Below are 10,084 nucleotides of genomic sequence, written 5' to 3'. Positions count from 1 at the left end.
CAATACTGTTGAATTTTTTTATTGTTATATAAGAGCTTAATTAATCTTAAAAAAGAATTTAATGAATATGCACTGTCGGTGTAAACCAGTTTTACACTGACAACCAATCACAACATGCCACGTAAGTGGAATAATAAATTTGATTTTAAATTTTGATTAAAACAAAAATATATTTTATGATGAGACAGAATTCAATTAGATCAGGATGACTGTGTAAAATCTGTTTACACTAACGGTGCACATCCCTTTAATTCTTTTCATATTCCTAAATATAAGATCTTTTACAATAATCCAGCAAAATGTATTATACTCTTTCATATATACCTCTTACATCAATTGTGTGCTTTCAATTCCAAAATTTTAATTACCACCTGTCATTAATTATTACTCACCCAACTAACTACTAGTGAGAGAAAATGATAAATGATGATTATATGAAAGAATGTATGCATTTTTTTAAAACCAATCAATTAACTTGACACATTTAGTACTTTAGTAATAAACGCAATTTTTTGTATGAAGATTTATAGAAAGGAACGGAGGAAATAACAAATTAGATAAATATGAAGTTAAATGACCTTCATAATTTTTTTTTTAAACTAGCTTAATAATTATACACGCATGACGCATCTGACAATGTAAATACCCTTTCAAAAAAAAAAAGACGATGTACTAAATACATCTCATACATAGGTTAGTAAGATTTCACTGTTTTCCTACAATACAATTAAATTTATATTTAAATATTAAACAGATAAGATGAAAAGATGTGATTGAAAACGTTTTGTATAAAGTTATTTAACTCTATTAATTTGTATGAATTAAATTCTAAAGGCATCATAACAGCTAGTAAAAGAATATTGATCTCCTTTTTTTGACGTGAATGATCTTTCTTGATATAGTCGTTTTTATTATATTGTATTATAATATAACAACCTTCTTTTTTTTCACTTAAAAAACCTTCTTTTTTGAAAAATGTTAAAAAGGTTTTAATTCTTAAAATTAAACATAATTAATGAGATTACATAAAAATATAAATTTTTGATAAATAAAAAAACAAACTTCTTAAATGAGTTTTACGGAGGTTGATGTTTTTACCATATACTACGATATTTCTTAATAACTACTACTCCCTCCGTTCCCTATTATAAGTCACATTTTTTGAAAAAAAATTGTTACAAAATATAAGTCACTTTTTAATATCTAGGAAACATTAAATAATTTTTTCCAAGTTCACCCTCATATTTAATATGAAAGAGATAATAAACTTTAGAAGTATTAACTTGGAGAGAGAAAATTATAGGAAAGTAAATAAGGGTAATCTAGGAAAGTAAATCATTTTTTTTACAAATTTATTACTAGTAACTACTTTTCTTAATCTAAGAGAATTAGTTATTTGTGACTTATATATAAGAACGGAGGGAGTAAATGGCTAGGTTTTTATTACGTGTAATTCATGTCCTAAAAATGTCTTATTTCCCTATTCCAACAATAAAATTTTGCAATTTCATTTAAAAGCATTCATTTAAGGTTCTATAATTGATATAGTAAAACTTTATTGGCAATTAATTGAAGATTTTTATCCTAATTAGTGTTAGTAATCAAATCTCATTTTTTTCCCACCCTGACCCCACACACATGTTAAAATATCATTACACTACCTTGAGTGATTTTAGCTCATATTTACTCACTCGGATTGAATTAAAGAAATTCATACAAAAATAATTTCTTTTGAATTGAAAATTACATGGCGTGTGTCCACCACGAGTGAGTCAATTATTTAATTGAATTAATAATGCAAACAGAGTGGAAAACACGTGATGGGGGTTGAATTCACAATTCAAGTGTGTGTATTTATGTGCATTGGAACGCAGCGCGAACAAATTCCTCAGACTCAGACTCAGACTCAGACTAGGTTCTGTTTGGATAGCGAGATCCTTTTCACACTCAAAAATGGGTTCCGCCGAACAGAGAATAAGCCTCATCGAACCTGACACTACTACTCAGGGTCTTCTCAACAACCACACCGAGAAGCATTTCACCGCCGGCGATATCGTCCGCGACATCATCATCGGCGTCTCCGACGGCCTCACCGTCCCCTTCGCCCTCGCCGCTGGACTCTCCGGCGCCAATGCCACCTCCTCCATCGTCCTCACCGCCGGCATCGAAGAAGTCGCCGCCGGCGCCATCTCCATGGGTCTCGGCGGGTATCAAACCATTCAAATTTCTCAATTCTTCTTCTTATACGTTTTCATTTCACATCACTTTGCTATAAAAAAATAAAAAACTCAGGTATTTGGCGGCAAAAAGCGAAGCTGATCATTACGACAGAGAATTGAGAAGGGAGCAAGAAGAAATCATCGCTGTACCAGAAACTGGTGTGTGCTAATTTTTATTTATTTATTTTAATTTCTGATTATTATTTTTCATGTTTAATTTGTTTGCTAATATAAATATGTTTTTTATTTTTTTAATTCAGAAGCAGCAGAGGTAGCTGAAATATTGGCTCAGTATGGGGTAGAGGAACATGAGTATACACCTGTGGCGAATGCTCTCAGGAAGAATCCTCAGGCATGGCTTGATTTCATGATGAAGTAAGTTTCATGATCTCAATTCTAACAAAAACAAACATGCTTCTTATTTTATTTTATTATATTATGTGTTAATTGTGATCTATATGTATTGAATATTTTATGTGTGTGAATAGTTGAACTGCGAGATAGGGATTGAAAAGTGGCACCACCCACACATAAAGATAGAAAAGCCACTTTTTACTTTGTGGATACAAATTGCAATGTAGTTTTCACTTTTTGATTTGTGGTCACTGTAGAGTCCAAAATTTGGTCATGCGCGCTTCTGTTACATACTCTTTATGAACTCATTTGTTTGTTTTTCCTCGAACTATTTTTAATTTAGGTTTAATTACATTTTTCTTTCTTTTTGTTTGAAAAATGTGTGATTTTAGTCTCTATATTTTCAATTAAGTCTTAACATTTGATAAAATAAGTCAAAATGTTAACTTGTCATCTAAAAGTTGGCATTTATCACTTTTTTATGTTGAAAATAACATAAATCATCTTAAATTGTCATTCGCGTAAAAAAATTGTGATTGGCGTCAATTTTTTTCATTTTTTATGTCATTTTTTTTCCATTAATACTTTGATGATAAGTTATCATTTGGACACAATTTGTTCAATTTTAAAAGTAGAAAGAGACATAATTTGAGCAAATGAAACTATAGAAACGAAAATCACGCATTCATGAAACTATGAGGATCAAAAGTGTAATTAAGTCATTAATTTAGGATGATATATAAGTTTCAAAATATTTTAATTTTTATTGCACCCATATACCTTGTGAAATAAGTGGCAATCCCTTTATATAAAATAAAAATGATTTTTCTTTAATCTTTTTTATTTTGGTAAAAAAGTCATGATAACTTTTTTTCTTGGTTAAAAGGAGGGCTAGGCCCAGGAAAGCGTAATGATAACTTTCAAAAAAAAAAACTTAACGAAATAAGCTTAGCACATTCTACTTGGACCTGAAAATGAAGCCTGAAAAAACAGGGGAAAGGGGGATGATTCTAGGGGCGTCACATACTGGTACCATTTTGAGAGGTTTTATTTTATTATCGTATATAACTAGTTATGATGATCCTGCGCAAGTACGATCTTATTAATGTTGCTGTACTTCTGATATGATAAGTGAACTAGTATATACACCGGGTATTTTAATTTTTGAGATATAAAATTAAATAAAAAATATAAAAAATACCATTTATTTGAAATTTTAAAAAAGTAATCTTAGTAATTGATATTTAATTGTATACCATTGATAAATATCAAAAGATGGGTCCATTGCTACTGCCTAGGGTGGCTCTGTAGTCTGTAAATGCTTGGACAAAGTAACAAGGTGCTAACTTGGCTTTGCAGGTTTGAGCTGGGACTAGAGAAGCCAGATCCAAGAAGAGCATTGCACAGTGCATTTACAATTGCAGTTGCTTACATATTGGGTGGGGCTGTTCCTCTCCTTCCTTACATTTTCATTCCAAAGGCATCAGATGCAGTGGTGATTTCAGTTGTGGTTTCCTTGTTTGCATTGCTGGTCTTTGGCTTTGCCAAGGGATACTTCACTGGTAATAAATCTATCAGGAGTGCTTTGGAAACTGCTCTTATTGGTGCTATTGCTTCTGCCGCTGCTTTCGGTTTGGCAAAGGCTTTCCATCCTTAGATCCATGCTCTGTACTTGGTGGCAATGAAGACTCTTCTGAAAACTATCATTCCCATCTTATTAGCTATTTATTAATAGTTGTTATTTCTTGCAGTTTTTCAATTCATTTTTCTACCATGGATTCATAAACAATCCCCCTTTTGAACTTTTGTCGTGAACTTTTGTGGTTAGTATCATTTGGCAATTTAATCGTCTCTTTTGATAGCTCGAATGTGTGTATTCATCTTGGTGCTGCAAACTATTTGACGTGGTTTTGAATTTTGTATGAGCTAGAATATTTTTTGTCATGTATCCTCAGCTAGCCAGTACGTAGCCCTGAAATTAATCCTTAAGGTTGAAGGGTAATGGTACTTACTAGTTAGCTATTGGCAAATGGCGAAACTAGGAGCTAAATTTTTAGAATATGAGAACTTACCATTGACTTAGTGTATGTATGAATACCCGTCTAATGTTAGAACTCATTTCAAAATGAAAAGTGAACGGACTTATTTTGTGGATTGAGATTTATGTTTTTAACATTAACTCAACTAATATCCAAACACACACTTATCAAAAAGTTGGCATGAGGATTTTTCCCCTTTGAGTTAATACCATGCTTAGTTCTAAGTCCTTAAATTTCTTTCCGTTGGGGTTCTAGGATCAGTTTTGGTACTAAGGTTTAAGTTCTCTTAATTCTATGATGCTAAGTTTAATTAGGGGAATTTTTTACAATAGTCCTAAAGGAAGGAGTTTCCGGTACTACTTTCACTTTTATTGTGATAAATTCTCATGTATAATTAGTTTCCTAAAGGGAGTGCTCAATATTCCGTATTCAAATAGTACTAAATCAATTAAACAAACAACAAAATTATAAGTTGTACTACCTTGTGGCAGAGTGCTGGGAATATCAAAACTAGTTCCACTTTTTTCTCATGATCAAACCCATACGTATAGAAGTAAAAAGACTCAATACCAGAATTCACACAAACTAGCTTCAATCCCTCCATGCCTCCATGGTTAGCATGGGGTTCATCTTCATCTTACTGTGGCTCTGAACTAAGGTGTATTGAAGCACTTTCTGTATAAAATTATGATGTTTGTTACCTCCGGTTCTTTTCAATATAGAGTTCTACCAACTATGTGTAAAATTTAAACTATATTCTTCAATAATGATATATACACACCTCATTTTTTAAACACTTCATTTTCACATATTTTTATTTTTATCTCTCTCGCCTTATCATCTATCACATTTCATATTTTATCTCTCTTACTTATTCCTCACAAAGTAGCAGTATTATATCGGGTAAGTCAGTAACTAGCTAGTATAGGTGTTGTACACTTAAATTTAGGGGTGAAAACCTTTTTTTTTTTTTCTTGTTCTCTGTGGCAGAGGTTTCGTTTGGATTGTGGGGAGGAATGGAGTGGAGTGGATTGAAGGAGAGGGAGTAACAAATCTATTGGTTGTTTTATTTAAAATTTCATGGAATAGAGTGGAACTCAATGGTACATGTCCCATCAAATACCAGTCTTTCCCCTCAATTTTGTTCCCCAAATTTGGGAGGAATGGGATGTAGCACAAAAGTGATCATTTAATAAAATTATAAAAATACTAATTTACCCTCTTGTAAACCACTTCTAAACTCCAAATTTTTGTGATAACCGTGACTATTTTCCCTTCCTGCTTTTCTACTTCTCGCTTTTGTGCTTTTGTTTTGCACTATGAAGGTTTAGTGCAAGGTACCATCAAACAAATGTACTTAATGGTTGCGAATGATGTGTGTGAGATTTGAGAATGTGTATCTGGATAAGGTGGTTTTCTGGGTCTCGTGCAACAAGCATAAACAAACTTTGAGAGTTTTTTAAAAAGAAGCCTAGGGCACATACAAGAGTTTCAAGGAAAGCTGTTTTACATTCTATTCTCAGTTTTTAGTGGTATCTTTGACATGTTTCAAGCTTATTCATTGCAATTAAGATTTGTAAAATAAGGGTATTTTAGGAATAAAAAAATCAAAAAACATTTCATTTTGTCCGCTAACCAAGCAATAGATTGATAAATCAGTTTCATTCCATCATAAAATGTCTAAACAATAAAAATAAAATTTTATTTTGTTCTATACCATTCCTTAATTTCCGTTTCATTATGTTCCGCTATATTATACCAATCCAAACATAGCAAAAAGGAATTACGACTGGTTGGTTCTGCTTGTTTTCTTTTCCTAAGTCTTTATAGATCAAAATGTTAGAAAAATAATATTTTCCTTTATACTTATTTAAATAATTATGGTATCATTTACCAAAAAAAATTAATAATTATGGTATCCCCTTCCTTGACCTTGACTCCTTGATCTTTGGTTCACAATTCTTTGATCTGAAGAGAACCAACATTTGCATGAGTTAAGTGCAATGAAGGATCCATGTTAAGCTAGGTGGGTCACTTGCCCCCACAAGATTTTCATGTTCAATAGTAATATATATGGGGCACTATTAAGTGTTTAATTTAACAAATTTCCGTATGTCATTGATAGATACCCTCATGTCCATCTTTATTCTTTTCTTAATCTTTGTTCTCAACTTCTCATCCATATTTCTCTTTTCTTTTTCCCATATAATACTACCAACCTTTACCATTGGCTTATAAAAAAAAAACCTTTACCATTCCGTTTCTTTTTCTTTTAATGTTTTTTCATCTTAACAAAAAGCCTCTAATAAATTAAAAAAGAATTAATCATGATGAGGATAAAAAAATTTGTTTTTATTTTTAAAACATGGAAACTAGTAGAAATGATTATGATTTATATTAAAAAATTATTACTAATATATTTTATTTTTAATACTATAAATTTATATGTATATTTTTTCCCACAAACTAATTCTGGATCCATCATTGTTTAAGTGCATAAAGAATAATACATCATTTTTCATTATTATATAAGATTTTGAAAAAGTAACATAGTTGATTGTGTTGGTCGACCCTGACTACTTTTTTGTTGATTGACCGAGTCTCCTTCATTTTAAACTGCAGAGAACCAAGACATGTATGAGTTAGGTAGGAAAAGAATGATGCATAAATGTTGATCATTGACTGACATTTATGGTGACTGTGGTGATTATGGATTAAGTTGTATTGCATATCATCAAAAACACATACAGTGTCGATGAACCGGCGGTTGCTCCATGGGTGGCTGCTCCAGAAGTCCTTTATGACTTGATGAATCGGATCTGGTGGTTGCTGAATGCGATGAGCCCCTCTGCATTCACAATGAGAAACGATCTTATTAAGAGTTATTAAAAAAGAAATGAAATTTACCATTCATTTTTTCCTTATAAACAATAAATTAATAATCCTTCTGAGGAAACACACACAATCAATCTGTCACAGATTCTATATGTTTGCTGAAATTTGAAATTGAGAGTGAATATACACAGTAGTTTTCCATAAACCCTCATTGCTCTTTCTTGAAATATCCATAGGTTTCCATGTATTTTGAATTTTTCTTTGAAAATAACAAGAAAATAAAAAATAATATTAGTTTAAAAGCTTGATTAGCTTTGTTTGATCCAGATCTTCTTTGTCATTCCTTCAATTGCATGAAAATTGAAAACAAATTGGGAATTCAGAACTAATGATTAGGTTAGGTTAATATATTATTTTAATTTGAAAATGTTATAATTTAATACGACACTTGTTCGAAATGCGATTGAATACTGTACCATATTAGAATGAGATTTTTTTGCTTAGCGTGAGATAGAGAGCGAAAGTTGAAGCCAAGGGGGCGAAATGAGTGAAACGAAGCTGAATGCGGAAACATAGCGGAGAAAAGATCTGCAACGAAGCTAAATCTGAAACAAGCAAAGTCGAAGACCTAAATCAGATCTCTTAAATAAGACTTTGTTTATAAAATATTTGATTGACTTTTTTCATAAATCTTTCAATTTTTAGAATTTAAAATAAATCATAAATCTAATCAAATTTATATGTACTTCAAATTTTGAATTGATTCATTTTTTCAAGCAATGAAGTTTCGTGATAAATGAAGGATTAGTTAAAATTATAACAAAATATTGGGGAAGCGAATAGTTGTATTAGAAATTCTACATAATCTTTAGTGGTTGGACTAAAAATAAAAAATTATGTATAAGTACGTATAATCAACAACAACAAAATCTTGGGGGAGGCTCATCCCTCCCCCTAGATAGCTCATGAGTGTCACCACCTCGTTCAATAGTTTTCTATGACACTATTCCTATTGTTATTTTTGGGAAATATTATTTGGTACGATTGTTTCATCAACGACATTGCACGAACGGACTTATTTTGTGAATTGGAATTTATGTTTTTGACATTAACTCAACTAATATCCAAACACACACTCGTGAAAAAGTTTGCATGAGGATTTTCCCCCACCTTTGAGTCAGTACCACGCTTAATTCTAAGTCGTTAAATTTCTTTCCGTCGGGGTTCTAGGACCCGTTTTGGAACTAGGTTTCAAGTTATTTTAAATCCATGATGCTAAGTTTTAATTAGGGGAAGTTTTTCAATAGTCTTAGAGGAAGGAGTTTCCGGTATTACTTTCACTCATATTGTGACACATTTTCATGTATGATTAGTTATCCAATTTAATTTTTTTTAACATTATTACTTTTACACTAAGGGAGTGTTTAATATTTTCTGATGTATCAAAAAAAAGGGAGTGCTCAATATTCCGTAGTCATGTAGTACTCAAGATTTGCTCCTAATTACGAATAGGGTGGTGATTACATGCAAAAAATTGATCTTTGGCCTTTTTGTGGTTGAGCTAACACAATATTAAATCTCATAATTAAGTCATAACATTTTTTAAAAGCCAACGATATAATATCAATGTAAAAATCGAATATTATTCATGTAAATTTCTTGGCCAACGAACTCATGTGGGAGGATATGGCCAACTTAAATCAGTCCCTAAAAAGGTGTGGGTGTGGAGATGGTCTACTTTTTTATAGTGAGGTCCCTAAAATAGATAAGTTGATCAGAATTGTAGGGTGAACTTTACACTAATACTATGAATCCAAGTTGAAGGGTGGAGATAATAGTTCCCTTTAATTTCTCTTAATTGATGCTATCATGATAATTGGACATGTATGACCAACCTGGGTCGTGAGCATGAAGTACAAGCCAAATAGATTTACACATCCGAGCGATCGGCCTTACTATGTGTAGATTTGCTTGACTATGGAATACGACTGCATTGCTTATGAGAAGGTGTATTGGAAGGATTCGTGACTTACCCTGTTACTATGAGAATTGAGAAGATTCGCCCAATTAATGCCCTTAAACTTGAGTTCTCTCTCTTTTAACCTATCAAAGCTTCCTCTTCCCCTTTTCCCTTAAGCGTTACACGCCTTGCTTGAACTTGTTGCCTCCCTCCCTCCTCCAAGGGGTGAGATGGGGAAATTTTATTTTCCATTATGTGGGGGCACATCCGATTCTCAGGAGAGGTAGAAGGACTCACAAGCTGTTGACCGACATGTCAGAGTTAAAGTAGAAGCTCAGATCCATTGGGAGGCTGTTGTTTAGCCTTAAAGAAAGCTACTCGTAGATATTTAGTCAGTGGGGAGGTTTTGACTTTTTCGAGTTGGTTTAGAGGATATTTCACATGTAACCATGTGTTGGGGGGGGGGGGGGGGACGGTTGCTCATGGGCATCGAGTGGGCTAGGTCAATTTCCATCTATAAAAGGTTGAACGTACGTTAGTAGGGCGTGCTCACTTGAATATTCAGAAGATTGAGTCTTGAATTTACCTTTCGTGTTAAATTTGGTTTCCTAGGGTTCACTTTGTGAACAATAATGATTCATTGATTGCCACAAATTAAGAGTTCAAAATCAAACTCT

The 10,084-nt window shown here is 32.4% G+C and overlaps 1 protein-coding gene across 1 annotated transcript; it reads left to right on the top strand.

The window, feature by feature from the left end:
• The first annotated feature begins 1,953 nt into the window (after positions 1-1,953).
• LOC130713471 (vacuolar iron transporter 1-like) lies at positions 1,954-4,279 on the top strand. Its single transcript, XM_057563235.1, has 4 exons — positions 1,954-2,207; positions 2,293-2,378; positions 2,480-2,594; positions 3,933-4,279. The coding sequence occupies exons 1-4, from the start codon at positions 1,954-1,956 to the stop codon at positions 4,228-4,230; spliced, it is 753 nt and encodes a 250-aa protein (XP_057419218.1). The 3' UTR covers positions 4,231-4,279.
• Positions 4,280-10,084: the final 5,805 nt, after the last annotated feature.

This window comes from Lotus japonicus, chromosome 4 (genome assembly GCF_012489685.1).
Source record: "Lotus japonicus ecotype B-129 chromosome 4, LjGifu_v1.2".
Taxonomy (NCBI): domain Eukaryota; kingdom Viridiplantae; phylum Streptophyta; class Magnoliopsida; order Fabales; family Fabaceae; genus Lotus; species Lotus japonicus.
The sequence above is the reverse complement of the archived record's forward strand: the minus strand, read 5'-3'. Positions and strand labels throughout refer to the sequence as shown.

Bases quoted from the DNA above. Each gene is read 5' to 3' on its own strand.
- LOC130713471 (XM_057563235.1), top strand. From the start codon at position 1,954: ATGGGTTCCGCCGAACAGAGAATAAGCCTCATCGAACCTGACACTACT. The intron at 2,208-2,292 runs GTATCAAACCAT...TAAAAAACTCAG, and splicing joins ATCTCCATGGGTCTCGGCGG to GTATTTGGCGGCAAAAAGCG. The intron at 2,379-2,479 runs GTGTGTGCTAAT...TTTTTAATTCAG, and splicing joins CATCGCTGTACCAGAAACTG to AAGCAGCAGAGGTAGCTGAA.